Below are 23,429 nucleotides of genomic sequence, written 5' to 3'. Positions count from 1 at the left end.
CCATTTCACTGATATAGCAATTTACCCAAAACCACATTCTAAACTAATAGAAGATCAGCCGAGGTTTGAAAGAATAGGTTGAAGTGAAAATTTCGTTGTAACAATTTTCATCTCTGAGCCTCATGCAAATTCAAAGCCACGCTTACATTGACAGTCGTTGATTTATAGGATACAGATACGATTTTTTGCTTTCTAGTTCATTCAAAAAATAAATTATAGACGAAGAATACCTTAGAAACATATATCTAAGGGTAAAGAAGAGAAGTCACTGGCCTCAACGTATTGTGGTACTGTCAACCTGAAACTGGAAATCAAGCAGCTTTCTTTACAAAGGAATTGACCGGCTTTCGTTGTCTATCGTCCACTGTATCTTGTGTGAGAAAGTTATTGTACCGTTATCTTTCTTTACGTATGAGACCATTGCTTTGTTTCACTTTGATCTGGTCTTTCATTTGAAGTCTTTCGTCAATCATTCCCCTTTTGTGCGAAATCAAGCTTGGTTATAAATATTATCTAGGGACTTGAAACATATATTGAAATTCGTTTTTTTAATTGCCCAATATCCCTTTGTTTACAGGGCTTACCTAAAAGTTCTTTTTCCTTTCTATACAATGTTGATTTTTTCGAAAAGGACCAGTTTTTGGACCCAAATTCAACAAACTATAAATGATAATACTTCTCAAGAGAGATTCGACAAGTACTCCATTCTGGTTTCTTTAGCATTTACATGTTTATTTGCTACTGTACTATTAACTCTCTTTATATTTCTAAGAACAACTTTTAAGTATGTTTATTCCCCTAGGTTGAAGTATGCGAAGCGTGATACCAGCATTCCGCCTATGAAAAAAACACTCTTTGGGTGGATTGAGCCTCTTTGGAACGTAAGAGTCGAAGATTGTCTTTATGATATTGGCGCGGATGCCACCATTTTTCTATTGTTTTCCCGATTTTGTAGGGATTTGTTTTGTATCTTGACTTTCTTTTGTTGTGTCATTCTGATACCAATAAATGTTATTGCTACGAATAAAGCAGGTAGCAAGTCGAGCGCGACAAATGCGTACGCGAAGTTATCCTTTCAGAATGTCTCAGGACAATGGACAATTGCACACATTGTAGTTTGCTACTTTGTGAACAGCGTTGTCTTGTTTTTATTATTTAGGTACTATCGGATCATAACCCGTATTCAGCAACGCTATTACAGGAGTGCTGACTATCAGAATAATATTAGTACGCGATCTTTGTTGGTGGCTGACATCCCTTCTACGCTTCGTTCTTTAAAAGGTTTAGCAGCCATTGCTTCTCATTTGAAAAAGAGTGACAGACCAATTTATTATCACATATGTCATGCCATCAATAATCTTCCTAGTCTCGTTAAAAAATACAACAATGCTGTTTATGCACTTGAAGCAGTGTTTGCAAAGTACTTCAAGAATCCTAAACAGTTGCCCGAAGTACGTCCAATTCATACAGTTAAACATGGTTTATTCAATTACGAAAAGATTGATGCCATCGATTATTACAGCGCAAAGATTGAAAACTATGCACTACGAGTCAATATCGCTCGAGAATCACTTGAGGAAAATAAATATGAGCAATATGGATTTTTAACCTACAACTCTTCGTTTACCTCTCATCAAATTGCCAAAGCGAATTCAAAGGCTCTTGGGGCAGCAATACATATATGTCCTCAACCAGAGGATATGTTGTGGGATAATTTATCCCTTCCTAGGAGCAGCCGTTTCTTCAATCGAGTTATTGGAAATTTGCTTTTCATTGCTTTACTCGTAGCCTGGATTCCCGAAAACGCCCTTTTTGCTATCTTTATTGCAAACCTCTGGAATCTTGGTAATGTATGGCCATGGTTCTCACGTCAGCTCAATGTGCATTCAGGATTTTGGTCGATTGTTCAAGGTATTATCAGTCCTGCGTTAACTGCTTTGCTTTTTACACTTTTGGAGGTTGTCCTGCGTAGGATTTCATCCTTCCAGGGTAGTTTGACTAAAAGTTCGAGAGAGAGGGGAGTGCTGAATAAGATGCACGTTATTTTTACGTTTGATAACTTTATCATTTATACTGTACTTTCTGTTATTTGGAAGGTTGTTGCTCTTATCATAGCTAAAACGGAACAAGAAGGCAATTTTGCGCAGGGATTGACGGTGTTTAAGACGTCCGAACCAGTTCCTTGGTTAGTAAGTGCCTTCGTTGGGTTTTCTTCGTTTTGGATTATGTATATTGCCCACTCAATTACGTCTTTCTTGTTTCAAATGGCCCAACCAATTAGCTTAACTATTCGTATTATAAAGAAAAAGTTCTTTTCGCCTACTCCTCGTGATATGTTCGAATGGACTTCTCCTCAAAAATTCATTTACAGCAGTTCTCTCAACAAATTACTCTTTTTCTTTACGATTGCAATCTGTTATGCATGTGTTAGTCCTTTGGTGCTGTTATTTGCTTTTGCATCATTCTGCTCGAATTACATGGCCCAAAAATATAACTTGATGTACATTTCTGAAACTACTGCAGAGAGTGGAGGTCGTTTTTGGCGCCCAGTAGTAAACAGAATTCTCTTTGGTCTTGAGTTGGCTAATGTTATTTTGTTTTTGTGTGTGTGGGCTCGTGGTGGTCTTACTCGAGCATTTTGTGTTATTCCAAATTTTGCATTTGTGATAGTTTTCAAAGTTTATTGCGCAATATGCTTAGACCCTAAAGCTCATTTCTTGATTGAGGATCCTTATTCCTCTATTGAGGAATCTCTTGATCACGTGGAAAGTGAAATGTGCTTTGGTCATCCATCAACCTATACCCCATTGTTGGTGCCTTTGGTTCGAGAAGACGCTCGTTCTTTACTTTATTTAGTTTACTCCGGAAAGACAGAAGCAGTCGGCAAACAAACATACGAAGTTTCTTCTGATGATGCTTCTAATGAAGGATTAGCGGAACATGAGGACGCATTGGCGATGGTTGACTATGTTGATCTGAGCAACGTTGAGACCGCCAAGGAACAATTTGAGCGACGTCAATCCAAGATGTTGAATAAGAGTCTCTCTAGATCTTATACTAAGCATCACGGCCACAAGCCTCAATACATGAACCCCATGATGACAGAGGAAGATTTGACATTAGGGCAGTCTTTAACACATGCTTCTGACTCAACAGCATTAGAACCTGTCATGACAACAAGTACATATGCACCTCCCATGAACGGCAATGATTTTGAGAAAAATCAAAAGTTCTAAATTGGAGCCGTGCTATCTAGCACTTAGTTTCTTGATATTGTTTCTCTTCTTTTCAAGCAGGTCGGCCTTATCAACTTCATATATTTATATGTTTCTGTATCTGCATACGATTCTCATTTCATGTTTTATCTATATGTTTTACATTTTTTTATCTTTATGGTCATCCAACACTTTACACTATCGATTTTTTGTTCACTCTTTTATATATCCTATGGTGACCTATGTCTTTTTTTTTTAAATGTTTGTTTTCTTATTTATGATTCCTTTGTTTCCTTTCATTCTTTGCTGTTTGCGTTTTTTTACGTTTTCGTTTACAAGGTTGTTCTTGTATATGAATTTATATGGTCGACGTTGCTTTCTTTATTTAGACAAAGCGGGAGTGCTGATTGAGAACCGCATTCTTGCTATATTTTTTTTCTCAATTATAGTATTTAGATAGACTCACGGTGCTATGAAAACCCGTTCGTAGCAGCTGACCCCTTTAGCATCTTTGTGCATTTTTCTATAGAATGACGAATGAGAAAATTTCTTGTCAGGAAAATAAATTTTATTTATAATTGATATATCGTTAAAATACCGGAAAGGAGCCAAAATTCAATTTACTTTTTTCTTTCAGGCATCCTTCATCATGAAGGCTTTTTTTACAGAGGGTATTCTATCCTATTACTGTTCCTTAGAAACGACAGAGTTGAACTTTCAAAACAGGCAATTTAATTGAACGTAGAAAGAGCATTCCTGCATTTATGTTTAGTTTATTTATTAGCAATCAAATAGTTGTTGTTAGTGCATACACCCAGATGAATTTACTACACATAAAAAGTTCGTACTTGGTCATCATGTACGACCTTTTAAGGAATGGTTTCAATTTTAAATAAAAGAAAAAGAAATTCTCAAATTTGATGTTTCCCAACTTGAAAACAATTTAACTGTATATTAACTTAGGAGCATCTATATCGTCTTAAAAACACTTACGTTAAAATTTCGTAATTATTTGTTAAAGGCGCTAACGAGAGTTTCGCTAGCTATGCTGCTTATTTGAGAGTATCATGACGTAGAGTATTCTCTTAGGATGCGTTATTTTCTTATCCAGTGAACAACGAACAGAAAACGGTCTGTCCTCTCTCACCGTTTACCAAACACGAAGTTGCCCAGATCAGTCAATCCAAGAATGTCAGAAGCCTCTGGACAGGGAGCAGAGCTCTTAGCTCCTGGTTTTGAAACTATTTCCAAGTATGTAATAGAAAGGTGTTTGTCATGCTTTGCAAGTACTAACAAATAATTTCATTTAGAAGCTCTTGGATGGTATGAATTTGGTTTTCTTTTGCCTCAGCAAACTCGTGCTTGCTGATGTGCAAACTAGGATTTTGAAAGACTTTCGTTTACTAACTGGCATTTGAAAAGGGATTCATAAAAAATCTGGCTACTTTGTATGTGATCCGCACTCTTTAGCATTAGTGTTACTTCATGGGAAGTACGATTGATGAGAAGAAAAGGTCTTTTGGAGAACTGAAGTGGCAGAAATTTGATATTGCATTGTCACAAAGTATAATTGTTTTTTTGCTTCATCTATGTGGTTGTCTTATTGTACCTTTTTTATACTCTTCGCTCGTTATTCCTGACGTAGTAGAAACATTTTGCTTTTGCTTTCTTGAGAACACATCTGTATTAACCTGTTTAGTACTGGAGACTTGTCCGCTCTTTCTGCGCCTTCTTTTATTTTATCAGGAACTTCTTTGCTTGAATACATGTCATACTGGTTTGAGTTTCCAGAATTATTTGTTTCGATAGTCGATCATGAAAGTCCCAAAGACCGCATGCTTGCCGTCCTGAAATGGTATATGGCAGGACTCAGCCGCGAATACGCATCTCGAAACAAGAGTGTATGTCTAAAGGAAGCAATAACCAGAGGAAGAAAACTCACACGTTGTTTTAGTATGGCACTGAGAAAAAGCCCCTCAATCCCATTTTGGGTGAATTATATTATGGCACCTGGGACTCTAGTAAAGGCAAGATTGAATTGGTTGCCGAACAAGTTTCCCATCATGGCCCTGTTTCCGCCGCCCATGTCGTTTGTAAAGAAGCAGGTATTTCTGTTGACACCCACAATATGTATAAAAGTGGGTTTTCTGGTCGTACCGTGTACGTGAACCAGATTGGTCAAATTCGCATTCATTTAGAAAAATTCAACGAAACGTATTACTTAACCCTCCCCAATATTTCTTTAGAAGGCCTTTGGTATATGACTCCTTACATTGAATTGTACGGCAGCACCTATATCGTCAGCACTTCCAACTACGTCACAAAGATTGATTACTCTGGTCGTGGATATTTTAGTGGAACGAAAAATTCTTTCAAAGCATCTATTTATGAAAAGAATGCTAACCCCGACTATGTTGTGGATGGCATTTGGACAGGGACTTCCAAGGTAAGCGACACAAAATCTAAGACCACCGTTCCTTTCTTAGATTATGGTACTATGGATGCTACCCCGATTACTCCTGAACCTTTTAGTGAAGTAGGTGAATGGGAAACACGTCATGTTTGGGGTAGCGTATCATCTGCTCTTGCTCGTAACTGCTATGACATTGTCAGTATTGAAAAGTCTGCCATTGAGCAATCTCAGCGTGAAATGCGTAAACGAGAGAAAGAAGAAGGTGTAGAATGGAAACGCAGATACTTTGAATGGCAACCTGATGAAAGCTCGGCCCGTAATTTGTTAGCTCATTCTGTGCAAGAGGTTATTGAGCCTGGTTTTTGGGTGTACGTTGGCGATACGCAACCTGAGTGCAAACCAGGTGATCACCCTGTGAGAAGGACCTAATCTTATTTTGGTTGCATTTACTTTTTTTTCCATTTTTAAAGAGTACAAGTTTTGGTTTTTAATTTTTATTTACAGTTCTTTTCTCGTGACTCTAATTAGTGATGTTAAGATATAGGAATGACTTGTTTTAAGAAGGACTTTTAAGGAATTTCTTAATCACATTACTGCTGAAGCGTAATGATGCCGATTCTTTGAGCACGCACAATATTCTGAGGTGAAGTGAAAGAAAATAATAAGTAGTTCCTTCTGCTTTTTTACGTCAACGTGTTTATTATGGTTTTATTTTTTAAACGATTTGTTCGCTATAAATTACTTTTATGAGATGAATCATTCATTCTCACTTCTACATAGTAAAACAGCTATACGACTCTCAGGTTTAATTATCATGTCTGCTATGCTGTGAAACTAGCAATAGAAGCCTTCATAGTCATGTATTTGTTCGAAACATCGAAATGAAAGCATCGTCTTCCCAAAACGTGAGAAACTTTTACAGATGCAATCTTTGAAAGAATAGTAATCTTTAGAATGGTGGTAGAGCAAAAATAATAAAACGCACATGTAATTGTATAGCAGAGAAGAGAAAATTCAAAATCAAGTAAGAGGAACAGATGCAATTATAGTAGATTTTCCATGACTACAGAAAACCGGGATTATTTAGGAGGAGGGAATTAAGGGCTAGGCTTCTTTGGAAGTAATTGAAACTACCATGTTAAACTCTGCAAAGTAAGGAACGAAAGAGAAAATCAAATAGTCAAAACATACCTTTTCAGCCAACGAGCGGACAGTGTCGGAGGGTTGAGCACCTACACTGATCCAATACTTGAAGCGCTGAACATTAAGTTCTATATCCTTTATTCTAGGAATTGTGTCTTTCGGATCTTCCTTTTTTGGGATAGGATCAAAGGTCCCTATAGTTTCAAGGGGTTTAGCCCTTGGCGCCTTCCTGCGTTGCAAGTTAGTAAAGTTACCAATTTGAAGAGCGTCAAAAAGAAAAAAAAAGATTAAATGTTCAGAAAACCACATTGGGTCAGAAACATCGGCAAATATCTTAGCTTCAACATACCAAGCATTACAGACGACAATGTGATAAAATGGGCGATTACGTACACCGTGACGAGCCAAGCGTACACGTACAACCATATTAGCTAGTTATATTATCGAAAAATCAAGAGCTTTTCAAAGAACTAATTTGGTGGTAGTGTATGGCAGAGAGCAAATCTTAATATGATATGACGCTAAGCAATATTATCCTAAAACGTAAAATAAGGACATGGAACAAAGTCAATTATTAAACTCAAATGAGAAAAGGAATATAAGTTTAGCGTGTAAATAAGTCGTAAATACCAGAAACGAGTTGGGAAGTAAATATAATACTGGATACAAACCACTCTCGGATTTTATTTATTAACGAGGCTTTTTCTCTACTTGTTCTCTCTTCGGTAAAGTAACAATACGTACAGTCCAAAACAAGCATTTTGGAAGATTCATCCTGACTTTTCTACATACTTGCCTTGATTTGAAACATAAAGTCAAGTATAATACTCTCTTTTAAGAAAATAGTATAGGAACGCAGGAATATTCACACATCCATCGTTTCCTAAGACACGTTCTGAACGCTTGTTCTATAAGTAACCCTTTTGATTCCCTAAAAGGTTCGTATTTTTCTTCTTCCGTTGCAATCGCATTGCTTTCTACGCGTCTGTTCCTTGTCTTGCATTCTTTTGGAAGGAAAAGGACTCGATTTCAGGATTGCCAATCATCTCTAGGTTCCAAAGAGGTTTATTGGGGACATTAGAACGGCCATCTTATTACCCATCCGCATCTCAACTGTGTAAGATTGTTTGAATTTACTTTTCAGCAAATCAGTGAAGGATACACATCACAAGAGAAAGAGCACTTCTCTAAGCTTCTTTTTGCATGTTTCACGCGTAATTCAGAGGGCTGAACAAGGACTGGCTAGTATAGTCTCCTTTTTCGTTATTATTGTATCATATTTATGTTTTATTTAGAGAAAACAGCTTTTTACGAGATTCTTAATTTTCGCTTCGATCTCCCTTATTTCGGTACACCAGTATTCGAGTCACTGGTATATCTCTTTCCATTGTTTATATAATTGTCCTTCTTTTACGTTTCCTTAAAGTCATTTTTCTTTTTCATTTTTGGTTTTTAATTTTTAAAAGCATTGGTTTCGTCTCATCTTCGCATCATCTTCCACCAACTTCACTCTTTTATACAATTGCTGATCTCTATTATCTTTTTCCTGTCATTCTTTCTTTGCTTCTTAGTTTCTTATACTCTTCTATCTATAAAGTCCTTTATTTGTTGTTTCCTCTGATGACTTCCAACGGCTCCTTCCCGTTTTGCCCTACCAGAACACAGACAACTTCTCAACCTCTCAATCAAAGTTCACAAAATTATGGCATCTTTCCGTATCATGCAGAGTCTCTTCCACCTCACCTGATGAATCCTAATCCAAATTCTTCTCAATATCCTATGGAACCTTTACTTCCGGGCCATCCATTACAACCCGCAGAATGGTCAGCGCCTTCACAATTACCAAATTATAGCGGTTTTCCTTCTCCAAAGACAGTACCGAGCTCTTCCACGGTTTCTATTAGCTCTCCTCCTCTTGGACATAAACGCGTGTATGCTCCTCCTTCAATGGAACAAGGCCAACTTCCTTTAGAAAAAAGGCAAGTTACAGAACCCATAAATAACACTCTACCGTTAGTATCCACTTCTACTAACCCTCCAATCTCTGAACCTAAATGTACTACTACGTATACTTCTCCATTTACTCCTCGTAGAAGTCGTTCTACAAATCATGCACTCCCTTCAACTGGACCGCCAGAACAATATTCTGTCGCTCAAAACGCTGTGCCGGGTTTGAATACATTTACAAATTCACCTCTATTATCTGAAAGCTACCACAACTCGCGTCCTGGGCCATTTCATGCTTCACTGCCCCAACATAACAGTGTCCCGCATCCTTCTGCATCTGCAAACTTTAGCCTGGAAGAATCAGATGTTACTTTTTCACCCCAAACTTCCATGAATATGGATCTAGGGGATTTTTCTTCAGCTTCTCGAATGGTCAATACCCCGGAAACGGGTGGAAAGCGAGATTATGTGGATATTTACTCTTCACCATCTGTTTTCAGTGTTGATCAGCATTTTGCGGATGACGCCCCCAGATCGAACTTATATATGTCGTCTTGTCTTAGTACTTCTACTTCACAAAGTGAACAGCCATCAGTCCTAAATGTGTCTCCTTCGCACATGTATGCAGGTGATGAATACAAGGCTTCTTCACTATCGGATGCATTTGACTCAAACAATATATACAATGATAGAGACAATTTTCCCTCGACCTCCACTTTGGGAAAAGTAAAAGAAGAAGATTACATTAATGATTTTGATACCGCGAACTTCAACAAAGGTGATTCTTCTTCTGGTTCCGATGGACCTAATCCAGAGAAAAACCAGGAACTTGGGAATACTCGCCCTTCACCTCTCAAGTTTAGTGTGGAACGAATCAAAAATGAACATGTATCACCTGTTCAATCTCGTTATAGAGTTGTCGGTCAAACCAATAAAAAGAATTCTCATAATATAGTAGAGAAAAAATACAGGTCTAATCTTAATGACAAAATTACAGAATTACGAAATGCAATCCCGTCTCTGCAAAGCTTATGCTCTAAAATTGGGTCAAAATCTGACGACGGTAAGAACGGTGGCTTTAATGCGTCCATCAGAAAGCTTAACAAAGCTACCGTCCTCTCCAAAGCTACTGAGTATATTCGGAACCTGCGTTCTGAAAATGAAAGATTAATTGAGGAAAACCAAAACCTTCAAAGCCGGTTGTCTGAATATATGGTAGCTGTTCAGCAATCGCTTTCTGCTCCTTCTCAACCACTTCCTTTACATAATTCAACCAATTATTCTTCTCAACCTGGTGCAGTGAATGCTATTAGTACCGATGGACAACCGATTTCAGTTTCAAATAATCAATCCTTACCTCAGTATGCGTATGTGCCAGTAGGTCATCAGTCCAAAGTCCCCAGTAACGTTACCTTGGCTGGTAACTCTCCACATCGAGATACTCTTGAATCGTATGATAACAATGTATATGGTTTTCAGCGTGATAATCCGAATACTGGAACCGAGAATTGCATTTCACCGCGTAACCTTAGGAGGAATACAATGGCGCATACACAAAGTACTAATGAGTCTAATAATAATGGTACTTTTCGTTCGGTTGGTAGAAATATGTTGGGCAGCTTAGCTGGCTTAGAAACAATGCATTTAATGATAAATCCGGAAAACACAGGCAATCCAAACTCTTTCTCTTTATTTACGATACCCATTTCTCCCTCAATGTTTATGACTTTAAGGATTTTCCTAATCACGTCGGCATGTATATGTTTCGTTTTGCATTACGCATATACTTCCAAAGTAAATTCTCGTAAACGGTTAACTGCTGCCTACAGGCATGTAAGAATGGAAATCTTATTTTTTAGCTTTCTGTTTGTCTCTTCATCTGTTCGTGACTGGTGCAGGTATTATAAACTACGAAAAGAGATGTTTGAAAGTCTGGATCTGGAGTCTGGGGTTCTTCAAAAATCACACATCAGTGACTTCAAGGTTTGAATACTTAACTATTTAAAAGTCTGAACTTTTACTTTGCTTTGATTTATTTATTGCGCAGCTTTAAAAATATGGTTAAAACCAATGATTACTCTAGAATGAACCGAGCATCGTTGAATAAGGCTTTTGATGGTCATTGCGTTGTATATACTATTCTCTTTCTCTGAATGTTCTCTATTTATGCTTAAGTGTCATTTGTACGGATTTCTCGACGTATCTTTAGTGTTAGCTTGCTAGCATCAGTTTGTAAACGGTCTATTATTTCTCAGTGTATATATATTCATTGTGTTCATTGCGATGATTAGAAGCTTAGATGTTTCTACGCTTGTCAAGTTTTAAGTTTTTTTTTTTTTTTTTTTTTTTTCTTTATATACAATTTTCTACCTTTCAATACAATAGATTTTATATTGAGCACTTCGGAAGGAAGGATTGGATATTTCAATTTCTAGAGGAGAGGTTTCATATAACCAAGCAGCATAATGAGTCTATCGTTTATTATCTAAAGCATTTATTCAGAAAGAATGAATAGAAATATAGCGGTAAAAGATTATCGTCTAGTGGTGCGACATAGAGTCAATCACTACCATTTTCAAACGCAACTAGGATTGTGTTTCTTACATGCTTTGGTATATACTAATATATGCTACTAAAAATTCATGAAACCAGACAAATTTTATTGTAAGCCGAACCAAAAAAGTACTTATTAATGTAAATGATCACAGTTAGTATGTTTCGCCAAGGAGGAAAAACCACACTGAGTGTATGGATATTGTTCCAATAAGAACTCTATGCCTCAACGTCTTGAAATTCACGAACCACATGATCTGCTCGTTGCAGCTTCTCGTTAATAAAAATCCAACGCTTCAAAGTGTTTTCAATGAGGCCATCAGCCCGTGGTAGCAAATTCTTGCCAACCACTTTTGGAGCAAACAGGTAAGGAATTAACATAGGGTGAGGTAGGCTTGTCAATATCACCAAGTACAAAAATTTAAGATTGGAATTGTAGGGGTATGGTTGAACTGGAGACAAAAGGATCTGGTGCACATGATTAAAGTCAAAACTGGTTTTCAACTCAATTCTGTTCATTACAGTATCCGTATTCTCATCCAAAATGACACTGTAATTTTTGGCAGTTAAGGGAACTGCTTTGGCGCCGATACTTTCTAGGCGTTTTAGTTCTTCCTCAACTTTTCCTTGAATCCAAGTTCTTGCTTGTTCATCCACTTGTACAGAATTAGAATTTGTTTGCGTAGAGTTAGCTGACATTGCAATGCTTCAAATGATATTTTTTAAAAGTATTTCGACCGGTTTTTTTCACCTTCAAATTTCCAGTTTATGAGAAGTAGAGAAAGAGACAGATACTGCTAATCACCTAGCATGAACAAACGGAAAATACGAAAAAATAAAGAAAAGAAAAAGAGAAGGCATTTTTTTGTAAAAATAAATATAAACAAACGAAGAACTCCTGTTTTCGTGTGGTTGCAATTTTTGCAAAGAAGGTTAGGCGCATATGCTGTCTAATTAAATTTAGAGAAAAGTCTTATTATTTTAAACCCTTAGTTAGCATTTGTTTCCAAGAATGCCTTGGATAACGATGAAAATGCCATTATGTGTAATAAAATGAAATTTAAACATCAGTTTTCCAGTTTTTATAGCATTTCATAGGATCCTTGAATCTGACATGCTTTCGGTATTAGAAGACGTACCTAATCCTTCTTTTTGGTTCGAATCTGAATCTGCAAAGCTTTGCGTGGGCTCTTGTTGGTCCATTTCCATAGATACAAGCGTAGGACTCTGTTGCCGTATGGGTAAAGTTTCTTGTAAACTTTTCTGATTTTTTTCTTCTTCTTCATGTTTCGTTTCCGAAAAAAGACGCTCTGGAGCCCAGACTCTGACATAGGGATCTGTTCCGGCAGATATAATGAACGGACCTAACGAAGCGACGTGCAACAGGGAAACATTTGGCGCATCTGAATGCTGAATCGAATCATCTACTACAGCTTTTGTACTGGGATCCGTAATGTAAACACGGCCGTCTTCACTTGGGGTAAGAAGATAAACGTCTTCATAAGCTGATATATCGGTCTCCACAGAACGCTCTTGATAATTATTTGGTTCCCAAGGAAAGTACCTGGATAGGTAATAGTCCCAGGACATAGAAAAATGAGTGTTTTTATGGCAGTCATATAAATGAACAACACGATTGTTGCGATAATCCCAAAGGCGCATTTGTGAGTTCAGATTACTGACAATTAGGTATTGTCCGTTCGGACTAAATTTTATATTTGATAAGGGCACGTTAATTGGTTCCACAAGTGTTTTGAGGCATTGGCCGCTCATAACGTCCCAGATTCGAGCCATGCCATCATAGCTAGCTGACGCACAAAGAGTTCCATCCGAAGAAATCGACACAGATGTAATGGGCTCAGAATGTGCAGGTAACATACGGATACATCTTCCATCCTGTACGCTCCAAATGCGTACAGTTTCATCCCAAGAGCCGGAAACCAATAATGTACCCATCGGATTGAAGTCGACAGAAGATACGAAACTGGTGTGGCCTTGTAAGCAGCGAGCGCTAGAGCGTTTTTCAATATCCCAGATGCGCACTGTTTTATCATCTGATGCACTAGCAAGGAACCTGCCTCCACTTGCCCACCTTATTTCAGATATGCCTCTGCTATGACCAAACAATGTACATTCTAATCGAAAAGTCAAAGTACTCCAAAGCTTTATTGTTGCATCAGCAGATGCAGTTGCGATCCATCGTCTATCTGGAGATACTGCTATGCTTGTAACACTCTTCGTATGGCCAGCTAGAGTACAGTATTCGGTAAAACCGTTATTCGATTGGCATTCTTTTTTTTTCTTGGAATGTAAAATGTCATCCGAATCTACACCATCCTTCGTAATGTTCAACGTCTCATCCTTGGGATATAAATCCAACTCCATATTGTTTGTAGAGAGACCTATAATTTTGATTCTTAGCTTCCTTGTATTCGACTGTTTCAACTAAATTAAGTTAAGAAAGAAAATAAATAGGAAGAGAGTTCCCGGCGCTTGTGACAAGTAAATAAAATATTAACTTTTTAGCGGAAGCTATTCAAACAAATGAATCATAAGCTCAAAACAACCAATCTACCGAAGGATTAAGAATATTCATGAAATTAACAAAAACACAGAGTATTTGAGTTTTCACAGTTGAATGAGAGAAGGCTAAAATAGTTGGTCTCCACTAAACGATACGAGCAAATCCCAAAAGGTCCAATCCTGCTTTTATAACAACTTTTAGTAAAGATTGAGGAGCGTTCTTTTTACATGAATGTAAGAAAAGTTTGAAATGTGACATTCCTTGCTCATACGGTCATTTTAACTAGAGATTTTCTTTACGGTATTGATATCAATAATAGTTGAACTATTAGACTTTCATGCAAGTCTATTTCTACCTGATTAGAATATGGACGGCTAAAAATGAAAAGGAATATTTTCCTTACTGTCTATTTTGATGAGATCCGAGCAACAATACCAAACATCGGAATACAAGCTTGTTGATCACTAAGTATTCTTTTTCCTTAAAAGTTATTAAGCGATTCAGATGTATACATAGGCCTAACAGAGTTTGCTTGCCCAAAATCCGTTTCACGATGAAGAATATATGACAGAAAAACAAACCACAAAAGGAAGTGAGAGCTTTCAGCATCCGATTCACACAACCTCATTAGTAACTGAACGAAATCTTGAACCTTTAAATTGAGAATGGCGTAAGTCCTTAAATTTTACCTCTTGTTTCTCTGTGGATTTATTTATGGAGTATTGCTAAGTGTGTTTCAACAACACTGCAGAAATTCTATTTTCTAGTTGTATGTAACACTACTCTTTACGTTCTCATTGGATTCCATCAAATTCGTCTTTTATAATGGTCAGTAAGATGACTTGCACCAAACTTTTGGTAAATAAAGAGACTTTCCCTTAATGTCTGAAACGAAACAAGCTGCAGTAATTTTCCGGGTCAGAGGATGCCCTCTACAATGATGAAAGAGAACAAAGGCTGTAAATTTGTGCACGTTTGAGCAGCATGATCCCTAAACAAAGATTGATATATGCTAATATTGGACTTGAAATTAAAGAATCATGCATACAATATATTAAAGTAGAAGAAGAGACGCGCCCAACTGTATGGATTATACACGCCTTTTGAGAATACACAGCCAGCCATACTTCTGGACAGCTTGTTCCTTTTCCTCTGTTTATGTCTTTTCTAGCATATTCGCCTGAAAAATGAAGAATCTTTGTCGACAACTTGCCTAGAAAACGGAAGATATTCCTCGTTTATTCCTTGTTCTATTAAGCATATGAAGTAAAGATCAGTTTTGATGTTGTCTCGGGTCGTACTTTTATACTTTCTGTGGGCGAAAACTGTGAGACAGATGTCAATGCATAAGTCCGGTTGGCTTATAGTAGTTATCTGTTGAGCCACTATTATGAGTTCTAACTACTTTTTATGGGAATTAGGAATCTTTATTCTCTTCTGTTTTGTTTTTCAACACTTGCTGGAACAGAGGTTCTATTGCATTATGTTAGAAGCCTGTCTCGAGATTTCTCAGCATTTCCACACTTGGCACCTTCTTCTTTCAATCAGTACTTTTGTATTCGTTTGTTCATAAAAGTATCATTTTGTCTTCTATAAGATTTTGTTCCTCTTCATCCTGTACATGAATAGTTTATTTACTATGGCAACTATTTTCTTTTACGGTTTGTTGCCTTACTTTTAATATAAGGTATCGTGCAACAGAATCATAAACGAATTAGCAATCATTATTCTACTGTATACGGTTTTCACCATAATATGCTCTACCTCACTATTCTTCTCTCCCCATACTCGTCAAGGTAAGGACACTGTCAACAAGAACCAACAAAGAAAAGTGTTGGTACAAACCAAAAAAAACACACCAAAATGAGTGATTGTAAGGACGTGAAATTTCTTGAATATTGCTAACAGCTTCTAGTACGATTCCTGGATTTGGTAAAGCCATTCGCTCCTTTTTTACCGGAGATTGCTGCTCCTGAACGCAAAGTATGACTGTCGTGAGGATTCATGTCCTCGCTATATTCTTTGAAATCGTATATTAACAGGATTAGGTCCCTTTTAAGCAGAAAATGCTTTGGACAGGTGTTACGCTGCTGATCTTTTTGGTCATGTCTCAAGTTCCTCTTTATGGCATCGTTTCGTCGGATACCTCAGATCCATTATTGTAGGTTGCATGGGAAAGTATGCATAGCAGAGGCTAACCTTTTTAGATGGCTGCGTATGATTTTGGCTGCAAATCGAGGGTATGTGATAATCAGTGTTCAATAAAAGACTCTACCAAAAAGAAAAAACAAAAACAAAAGAAGATGGCTAGATGAGAAAAGTGAACGCGTTTTTCATTTGAATTCGGTTTTTTAACACATGTTTAGTACTCTTATGGAATTGGGTATCTCTCCTATCGTTACTTCTAGCATGTTAATCCAGCTTCTCGTCGGTTCTCAGTTAATTGAAGTCAATATGGAATTGAAATCCGATCGAGAAATGTACCAAATTACTCAAAAATGTAAGACAAAATGAAGATGAGATCGGCAAACGTGTCTTTCAGCGATTTTATTTTTCCGAAAATATGAAAAAACGAAATTTGCTGATGGAATTCTGACTTTCTCAATCTTTGGGTTTCTTTATCAAAGCTAACACGGGACAGTTTTGGCAATTATCATCGCGTTTGGTCAAGCTACCGCTTATGTTTTAACTGGAATGTATGGTCGACCTCAAGATCTTGGCGCTGGTATTTGTCTTCTTTTGATTCTTCAACTCGCGGCCGCTAGTTTGATTGTGCTACTTTTGGACGAGCTCTTGCAAAAGGGTTATGGACTTGGCTCTGGTATCTCTCTCTTTATCGCTACCATCAACTGCGAGAGCATCTTTTGGAAAGCCTTCTCGCCAACTACGTATCATATTGCCAACGGAGTTCAATTTGAAGGTGCTGTAATCAATTTTGTTTATGTCATGCTCAAGTGGGATAACAAGCTGTCTGCTTTGTATCAATCCTTTTTCCGCACTGGTCTTAGTAGCAGTCATATTCAATTACCCAATCTTTGGAACTTTTTTGCTACTCTTATGATCTTTGGAGTTGTTATTTACTTGCAAGATTTTCGCGTTGAAATTCCTATTCGCTCTCAAAAATTCCGTGGTTTTCGCAGTACTTTCCCAATCAAGCTCTTGTACACTTCCAACACTCCCATTATGTTGCAGTCTGCATTAACTTCGAATCTATTTTTGGCCAGCCGTCTTTTGTTCAACCGCTTTTCTGATAACTTTTTGATCCGCCTCTTGGGTGTTTGGGAACAAAATGCTGTCTCTGGTCTTTCCTACTATCTCTCCCCACCTTCTTCTTTCCAAGATGCTCTTATTGATCCCATTCATACTTTGGTTTACGTTGTATTTACCATGTCGGCTTGTGCTGTCTTTTCCAAGCTTTGGATAGAAGTTTCTGGCTCTAGTCCTCGTGATGTTGCTAAGCAATTAAAGAGCCAACAATTGGTAATGGCTGGATACCGTGAAGGAAGTATGTACAAAGAATTGAAGCGTCTCATTCCCACTGCTGCTTTGCTTTCCGGTGCCTGTGTTGGTGCCTTGGCCGTCACTTCTGATCTCGTTGGTGCTTTGGGCTCAGGCACTGCTGTTCTCCTCTGCACTACTACCATTTATGGCTATTATGAACAGTTACAAAAGGAAATTAAAGGCGACACTTATGGTTTACCTGTCGCTCCTATGGCTCAATAACTTATTTCACTCGTCATGATCAAACTATAATTGTTACGATGGAGTTGTACATATAAAGTACGTTTCAGTAATCTTGGTTACTGGAATCCAAAATTATGGATTCCTAATTTAGGTCATATAGAACATGTGTCTGAAAATCTAGAACTTCCTTTTCACCATCATATTAAAAAGCTAATCAAAATAATTATGTATCTATACGTTTATGTAGTAAAAGCAATACCAAAGCTTGCAAAAATCTCTTTGAATCTTTTTCTATGGTACACAGATATATATACCATCTCTATTACTTTGTAACAATCGTCACCACGTCTCCTTCATGCACTAAATGATTGAGACCAACCAATTGAGGACTATGTTTTGCAGAGCTTCCCCAAACCAAAGCATATTTGAGTTGCTCGGCCAAGCTTCTGTGAATTCGGTTGCAAACCTCGTTTATATTTGAGCCTTTACGAACAATCAATGCTTCACTGAAGTCAGGAGCTTCACCTTTCCGTTTGGTATAAACTCTGTAAAGATTGAGTTCTTCCCAAATTCTTTGCTTCAGAAAATCTAAATTCAGATTCAAGTTACAGCTAATTACAACAGACTTGGGCAAACGGGCTAGTCTATCAACCTCTTCCAAAGAGACAGCATCAATCTTGCTATAGCAATAGAGACAATTTACGTACCTCCGGTTCCCCATCACTACATCAATAAAGTCATCGACAGTTATATCTTCACGAATCAGGATATCCGCGTTGTGAAGCTTGTATTCATGAAGAATGTTGTAAGCCATTTTATAGTCCATATGGGTCAAAGGAACGGTATGATTAAATTTGACGCCACCGTTCTTTTTAAAATTAATGGTAACGTCGGGTCTCTTTTTGTTGAGTCGAACACCAACCTGCTCAAGTTCGTACTCGATTTTTTCACGTTGGTCTGCAGCTTTCGTGGCATCCAAAACCACAAGAATCAAGTCAGCTGTTCTTGCGGCAGAGACTGCTTGGCGACCACCTCTTCCTTGAGAAGCTCCTTCAATGATACCAGGAAGATCTAGCATTTGAATTTCAGCGCCGTCATATTCTAAAACACCGGGGATGGCCGTTAACGTCGTAAACTCATAATTGGCAGTAGCAGATCTGGTCTTTGTAATTGCAGAAAGAAGAGTGGATTTACCAACCGAAGGAAATCCAATAAAAGCAACTCTAGCATCGCCGCTTTTTGCAACGTCAAATCCTTCACCTTTTGGTCCTGGTTTTGAGGTAGGCTCAAGTAACTGAGTACGAAGTCTTGCAAGTTTTCCCTTTAGCTAAAAATAAAAATTTTGGTAAGTTTCCATATCATTAAAATCGTATCCTTTACTTACAAGTCCCAAGTGATATTCAGTCGACTTGTTTTTTTGAGTCCGGCGCATTTCCGCCTCAATTTCTTGAATCTAAACGGATTTTTGTTAATAACTAAAATAATCTCTTTCTTACCTTTTCTGCAACACCCATTTTTGCTATATATGGTTGTCTTTGCTTAAAAGCAGCTTTTTTTCAAAATTTGTTGGAGGGTTATGTTGTGGAAAAACAACAGAAGAGGTTACCAGAATCCATACACAAACTTGTATGTGTAAAAGAAAAATAATGAATGTGATTTTATTGATTTAAAAGAAAATTTAATTTCTAACTCTACCGTATACGACTCTTAGTTATTGTAGTTAAGAAATGCTTGCTATGCCAAAAATGTTTGGGCAAAATAGATAAAAAACTAAGTAATATTCTACAGATTTTTGAATAGGTTTGTATCTAAGTTACCTGTTATGCGGTTTTGTAAAACCGCATTCTCATTGAAAGTACAAGTGCAAAAAATAGGATTGTTGCATATCAAGAAAGGCAAGATGATAAATTGTTAAAAAATTATATTTAGTCTTTCAAAACAAGAATAGTTATATACGTAAGTCGGAGGTTCACAATTATTGTTCATAACCGGTAATCATCAAAAACAATATCATAAAAGTACAAGTCATCGTCATCAAATGGGACAATATTTCACACAAGCCCTCTTCTTTGCCTTCTTTCTTCTAAACGACTCCTGGCTTTTTCTGAGCGCTCTTTCGAGAGTTTTTGTTCTGCTGTAAACTCTCTAGCTCTAGGTAAACCTTTGGGTTGCAATTCCTGATCATAAGGATGAATTTCCGTTAAAGTAAATTTTGGTTTATCTCGTGAAGAGGGAACTCCGTACAAGAGTTTTGCACTGTTGTCTTCCTTTTTGCGGGCGATCTGTCGTTTGGCTGCCTCACGGTTTTTGGATAAGAAGCCCATGGATGGAATCGAAGACTCTTCTATCTCGTTTGACTTGTACTGAGGCTCCTTCCTGCGGATTGACACTGGCATTGGGGTCGGGGTTTGAGTTGCATGCAATAGCCTTTGTCGAACTTTGGAGGCTGCGGATACAGGAGTAGATGAAATTGGACCAGCACCTTCCTCAAAATTAAAGAAACTATCGTTAGATTGCTTCTTCTTTGCTGAATGGGACAGCATTTCCGCTGCCAAATGAGACATGTCCAATGGATTAGAGAAAGTCTCATTGGGAAATTTTAGAGGTTCCTTGGAATGTTCTGGGAGGCTTGAACGAAAAAGACTATTTTCCTGCAGGGGAATTTTGAAACCTTTGGCAATTGGATGATTGTCTTTCACTTTCGGAGTATACTCATTCTGAGGGTTCGCAGACACTACTCCTTGAGTTTTTGGCATACGAGAAAGTCGAACATTCTCAGCTTCTAATAATTTGCACCTTCTTTTCCAAAATGAAATTTCTTCCTGCCTTTCCGTCATAATAGCGTCTACCCGCTCCCTAATTTTTTCCAATTCTTCTTCCAAATCAGTATGTGCTGTTTCAAGCAAATTAAACTTTTGCTTCCAATACTTTCCTGATGAAGACAAAGGATTATCCAAATTTATGGTGTAGTCGGCTTCATCAGGTACTTCTGTCGAGTTAACTAGGTGCGATGTATCAACAAGGACATCATGTATGATATTTTTCATTTTTCGATTGTTATTTACTACATCCCGAAAACAATCCTTTATCAGCTTTGACCATTCCATGTTTTCCTGCTTGGTATCTGACGGTTCTGGTAATGGCCGTTCTTTCTCTATAGGAAGTGGTGATGAGTCTTTCAGTTCTGACTCAAACTTTTGGATGTCTTGATCACCAAGCAAACGGTCAATGCGATTTTCCTCTCCTGTACGATGCTTAAATGGAAGATTCTTTATTTCATTTCGTTGCCATTTTTTATTATTTCGTTCTTTTCCTTCCAGCTGAGCTACTTGACTTAATTTATAGCCAAGTTGCTTGGATGACGGCTGGGAGAAATACTTGTCATCAAATTCGAACTCAAGATCATTGCCGAATCGATTCCTTGTCTTCTTACTATTTTCTTCATTCTCTTGCCTGAACCCCTTCGGCTGTACCTCTCGATTCAGTGGGTCGTCTCCAAGATGATCTGTGAAATTCACCGTCTTCTTTATTTGTAACGTCCCAGGTGTCTTCAAAATGCCACTTTGCGTATTCTTTGGCTTAGTTGGTGTGAGCGCATCCATAGGCCTTAAACTTTCCTCAGGAATCTTGTGTTCTTCACTCTCAGGATTCACGTCTTCAACGTAAACATTGTTTGTGGGATTCAATGTCGGTTTTGATACTGTTCCAGCAAGCTTGCTAGAAAATGCCTTCCATACCCACGCATACGTGGGTGGTGTATTTAAAGTATCTAAGCAATTCTGGTTAATATCTGCCATTTTGTTTACATGGATGTTTAGCTCCTTACCTGACATAGCGTCTCTACATTCAGCCAGAACGAACCTCTATAAAAGAATGACTTATGAAAATTAAATAAATGCAACAAAACCCTTCTTTTCTTAACAAATTCTTCAGATTCTGACTCTTTTTCGTCTGTTGTTGTATTGGATTGTTTACCGCATTACTGTGCATTTCTGAAACTTTAGAATATAATATCTTGATTGTGTTATATTGTCTTATCCTAATGTAATGCTGTGGATTTATTTTTTCCTGAACAGGAAGGAATACTATCCTTTTTTAAAGAACTCTTTTCATCAGCATCAGCATGAGCATAGTTGATATATACGTTTTACATACTTGGGTTAAAAACTCTAGACTCACTTTTCATTCGTCCTCATATGGAATCAACAAAACCAAACTTCTTAAAAGTATTAAACATCTACATAATTTTCAACATTTACTCAATTTCTTATGCATAAAATATTATCATAAAGTACAACACTCAATTTAGACATAAAAGATCAACAACAAGTGGAGTCTATTAAGTCCATTAGTATACTAACTTGCATATTCGCTATTATATGGAAACGAAAGCTTAAGAATTAGTCCCTTAAAATCTTTGATGATAAAAAAAAAGAGAAACAGATAGTGAATAAAATGTTCCAATGGCAATGACCATTTTCTTATAGTCAGAAAAACTTACAAGATACCTGACAGGTTATGAAATTCAGGATTATCATGTTTGCAAGCAAAGAGAATCAAGGATTCACCTTTTCATCCTATCGATATTATCTCTAGGAGAAACGAATAACTAATGCTGTTTCTTGGTCAATCCTAAAAAAAGAAAAATAATCAGATACCGGTAAACATGAATCAAGACTGGTCAGTTCCATTCTCCATAGCATAGGGAAAACAAGGGGGCTAAAAGGATCCCAAAAGAGGAATATAAAACGACTTCCTAGCCTCCTCCAAAACCATTTGCTCCAGGAAAAAGATGAAAATTGTTTCGAAGAAAAAGGGAGAATTACTCAAGCAAAAAAGGTGTGAAAGGCGCTGGCACAAAACGGCAAAATTTCAACGAAAAAAAAAAAAAATATTCTTTAAAATAAATCTATACTGACTATACGCATCATTCGCACGTCACCCCTCTTAAAATAATGCATCCAAACAGCAGCAGCATGCAAGACCGGCCAATCTATCAAAGTTAATTCATAATTCTTCAATTAATTGCAAACAGCTATTAGCTAACCAAGCTCAGGCTCACTCTTATCATTACGATGCTTTCTAATCGACGCAAGGAGCTCCAAGAAATGAGCATAAGGTTGGTCGACAATCAGCCGATTTTGCAAATTCATTGCTTTTTTATAATATATTACTTACAAACCACAGCACATGTCACCACCACCACTGTTTTGAGGGGGTTGTTGAACATACATGGGTTGCTGTTGAGGATAACCCTGACCACCTTGAGGATAGCCTGGGTAGTTTTGTTGAGGGGGATAACCGCCATAGGCTTGTTGGGGAGGAGCAGGACCCTAAAGAACACATGGGTTAGCTTTGCTACATGAACATACAGGTACGCATTATTTTTTACCACGGAGGTGCCTCAAGTACTTACAAAACCCTTATCGCCGTAGAATTGCTGAGCAGACATGTTTTAACCCAATAAATAAAAAATTGAAAAGTTAAGTGATGGTGGAAGTTAGGTTACGGACCGGCGGAGTTAAGAAAGCTTTCCTAAGCTGCGGGAAACGCATAGACTTTGACAACATACACAATTAAGAATTTTTTAGAGAAAGAAAAATTGTATAAATTTTTTTTAGTGTATTTTTTTTGTAGAAGACGGTCTTTATAAAAAAAGGCTATTTGGCTCGCTTACAAGCATTGCTGTAATATCCTTCGGTGGCTTCGTATTCGAAAAGAAGTAAAATATGATATCGTAATGTTTCTTATTCATAAGATGATACTTGAAAGGAAATGCATTGTTGTGTTTTTTGAAGGTTATAAAGGTTATGGAATGCAAGAACACAAAGAATATAATACTTGGGTTACTTGCTCTTTATTGTGGGTTTTTTTTTTACATTCTTCATTCTAAACAAAATAGATAGGCTGCTACAAAGTATCTTTACAAAGAACCTATCCATTACACACC

At 37.4% G+C, this 23,429-nt stretch overlaps 10 protein-coding genes across 10 annotated transcripts; 4 read left to right on the top strand and 6 right to left on the bottom strand.

Annotated features, from left to right (window-relative positions):
• Window positions 1-16: 16 nt before the first annotated feature.
• Window positions 17-4,043, top strand: SPOG_01292 (DUF221 family protein). The gene has a single exon (XM_013169563.1). The coding sequence runs from the start codon at window positions 612-614 to the stop codon at window positions 3,234-3,236; it is 2,625 nt and encodes an 874-aa protein (XP_013025017.1). The 5' UTR covers window positions 17-611; the 3' UTR covers window positions 3,237-4,043.
• Window positions 4,044-4,362: 319 nt separating this feature from the next.
• SPOG_01291 (oxysterol binding protein) lies at window positions 4,363-6,630 on the top strand. The gene is made up of 5 exons (XM_013169562.1): window positions 4,363-4,466; window positions 4,526-4,538; window positions 4,638-4,663; window positions 4,915-5,116; window positions 5,170-6,630. The coding sequence occupies exons 1-5, from the start codon at window positions 4,405-4,407 to the stop codon at window positions 6,055-6,057; spliced, it is 1,191 nt and encodes a 396-aa protein (XP_013025016.1). The 5' UTR covers window positions 4,363-4,404; the 3' UTR covers window positions 6,058-6,630.
• SPOG_01290 (ribosomal protein subunit S16) lies at window positions 6,315-7,271 on the bottom strand. The gene is made up of 3 exons (XM_013169561.1): window positions 7,121-7,271; window positions 6,820-7,000; window positions 6,315-6,758 (listed from the first exon to the last, which is right to left on the bottom strand). The coding sequence occupies exons 1-3, from the start codon at window positions 7,195-7,197 to the stop codon at window positions 6,726-6,728; spliced, it is 291 nt and encodes a 96-aa protein (XP_013025015.1). The 5' UTR covers window positions 7,198-7,271; the 3' UTR covers window positions 6,315-6,725.
• A 291-nt stretch (window positions 7,272-7,562) lies between these two features.
• On the top strand, window positions 7,563-11,835 carry SPOG_01289 (membrane-tethered transcription factor). Its single transcript, XM_013169560.1, has 2 exons — window positions 7,563-11,382; window positions 11,427-11,835. Exon 1 carries the CDS (start codon window positions 8,392-8,394, stop codon window positions 10,705-10,707), a length of 2,316 nt encoding a protein of 771 aa, XP_013025014.1. The 5' UTR covers window positions 7,563-8,391; the 3' UTR covers window positions 10,708-11,382; window positions 11,427-11,835.
• Window positions 11,491-11,970, bottom strand: SPOG_01288 (uncharacterized protein; the record flags this gene model as incomplete). The annotated part of the gene is made up of 1 exon (XM_013169559.1): window positions 11,491-11,970. One exon carries the CDS (start codon window positions 11,968-11,970, stop codon window positions 11,491-11,493), a length of 480 nt encoding a protein of 159 aa, XP_013025013.1.
• A 393-nt stretch (window positions 11,971-12,363) lies between these two features.
• Window positions 12,364-13,656, bottom strand: SPOG_01287 (WD repeat protein Swd3; the record flags this gene model as incomplete). The annotated part of the gene is made up of 2 exons (XM_013169558.1): window positions 12,364-12,410; window positions 12,498-13,656. 2 exons carry the CDS (start codon window positions 13,654-13,656, stop codon window positions 12,364-12,366), a joined length of 1,206 nt encoding a protein of 401 aa, XP_013025012.1.
• Window positions 13,657-15,527: 1,871 nt separating this feature from the next.
• On the top strand, window positions 15,528-19,214 carry SPOG_01286 (translocon alpha subunit Sec61). The gene is made up of 7 exons (XM_013169557.1): window positions 15,528-15,668; window positions 15,711-15,778; window positions 15,844-15,956; window positions 16,003-16,035; window positions 16,162-16,295; window positions 16,437-18,824; window positions 18,874-19,214. Exons 1-6 carry the CDS (start codon window positions 15,659-15,661, stop codon window positions 17,516-17,518), a joined length of 1,440 nt encoding a protein of 479 aa, XP_013025011.1. The 5' UTR covers window positions 15,528-15,658; the 3' UTR covers window positions 17,519-18,824; window positions 18,874-19,214.
• Window positions 17,629-19,118, bottom strand: SPOG_01285 (GTP binding protein Gtp1). The gene is made up of 3 exons (XM_013169556.1): window positions 18,976-19,118; window positions 18,864-18,932; window positions 17,629-18,806 (listed from the first exon to the last, which is right to left on the bottom strand). The coding sequence occupies exons 1-3, from the start codon at window positions 18,991-18,993 to the stop codon at window positions 17,802-17,804; spliced, it is 1,092 nt and encodes a 363-aa protein (XP_013025010.1). The 5' UTR covers window positions 18,994-19,118; the 3' UTR covers window positions 17,629-17,801.
• A 128-nt stretch (window positions 19,215-19,342) lies between the features above and the next one.
• On the bottom strand, window positions 19,343-21,439 carry SPOG_01284 (spindle pole body protein Cut12). Its single transcript, XM_013169555.1, has 2 exons — window positions 21,306-21,439; window positions 19,343-21,248 (listed from the first exon to the last, which is right to left on the bottom strand). Exons 1-2 carry the CDS (start codon window positions 21,310-21,312, stop codon window positions 19,531-19,533), a joined length of 1,725 nt encoding a protein of 574 aa, XP_013025009.1. The 5' UTR covers window positions 21,313-21,439; the 3' UTR covers window positions 19,343-19,530.
• Window positions 21,440-21,666: 227 nt separating this feature from the next.
• SPOG_05222 (uncharacterized protein) lies at window positions 21,667-23,024 on the bottom strand. The gene is made up of 3 exons (XM_013169603.1): window positions 22,896-23,024; window positions 22,658-22,812; window positions 21,667-22,472 (listed from the first exon to the last, which is right to left on the bottom strand). Exons 1-3 carry the CDS (start codon window positions 22,929-22,931, stop codon window positions 22,427-22,429), a joined length of 237 nt encoding a protein of 78 aa, XP_013025057.1. The 5' UTR covers window positions 22,932-23,024; the 3' UTR covers window positions 21,667-22,426.
• Between the last annotated feature and the right edge of the window lie 405 nt (window positions 23,025-23,429).

The sequence above is a fragment of the Schizosaccharomyces cryophilus genome (genome assembly GCF_000004155.1).
Source record: "Schizosaccharomyces cryophilus OY26 unplaced genomic scaffold supercont4.6, whole genome shotgun sequence".
Taxonomy (NCBI): domain Eukaryota; kingdom Fungi; phylum Ascomycota; class Schizosaccharomycetes; order Schizosaccharomycetales; family Schizosaccharomycetaceae; genus Schizosaccharomyces; species Schizosaccharomyces cryophilus.
The sequence above is the reverse complement of the archived record's forward strand: the minus strand, read 5'-3'. Positions and strand labels throughout refer to the sequence as shown.

Coding starts and splice junctions, on each gene's coding strand:
- SPOG_05222 (XM_013169603.1), bottom strand. CDS start 22,931: ATGTCTGCTCAGCAATTCTACGGCGATAAGGGTTTT. Junction 22,813..22,895: donor TCTACGGCGATAAGGGTTTT/GTAAGTACTTGA, acceptor TGTGTTCTTTAG/GGTCCTGCTCCTCCCCAACA. Junction 22,473..22,657: donor GGTGACATGTGCTGTGGTTT/GTAAGTAATATA, acceptor TAACTTTGATAG/ATTGGCCGGTCTTGCATGCT.
- SPOG_01292 (XM_013169563.1), top strand. CDS start 612: ATGTTGATTTTTTCGAAAAGGACCAGTTTTTGGACCCAAATTCAACAA.
- SPOG_01286 (XM_013169557.1), top strand. Junction 15,779..15,843: donor TTGCTGCTCCTGAACGCAAA/GTATGACTGTCG, acceptor TAACAGGATTAG/GTCCCTTTTAAGCAGAAAAT. Junction 16,036..16,161: donor ATTTTGGCTGCAAATCGAGG/GTATGTGATAAT, acceptor ACACATGTTTAG/TACTCTTATGGAATTGGGTA.
- SPOG_01291 (XM_013169562.1), top strand. CDS start 4,405: ATGTCAGAAGCCTCTGGACAGGGAGCAGAGCTCTTAGCTCCTGGTTTT. Junction 4,664..4,914: donor ATAAAAAATCTGGCTACTTT/GTATGTGATCCG, acceptor TAACCTGTTTAG/TACTGGAGACTTGTCCGCTC. Junction 5,117..5,169: donor ACGCATCTCGAAACAAGAGT/GTATGTCTAAAG, acceptor ACGTTGTTTTAG/TATGGCACTGAGAAAAAGCC.
- SPOG_01289 (XM_013169560.1), top strand. CDS start 8,392: ATGACTTCCAACGGCTCCTTCCCGTTTTGCCCTACCAGAACACAGACA.
- SPOG_01285 (XM_013169556.1), bottom strand. Junction 18,807..18,863: donor CTGAATATCACTTGGGACTT/GTAAGTAAAGGA, acceptor TTTTATTTTTAG/CTAAAGGGAAAACTTGCAAG.
- SPOG_01290 (XM_013169561.1), bottom strand. CDS start 7,197: ATGGTTGTACGTGTACGCTTGGCTCGTCACGGTGTACGTAATCGCCCA. Junction 7,001..7,120: donor ATTGTCGTCTGTAATGCTTG/GTATGTTGAAGC, acceptor CTTGCAACGCAG/GAAGGCGCCAAGGGCTAAAC. Junction 6,759..6,819: donor TCCGCTCGTTGGCTGAAAAG/GTATGTTTTGAC, acceptor TTAACATGGTAG/TTTCAATTACTTCCAAAGAA.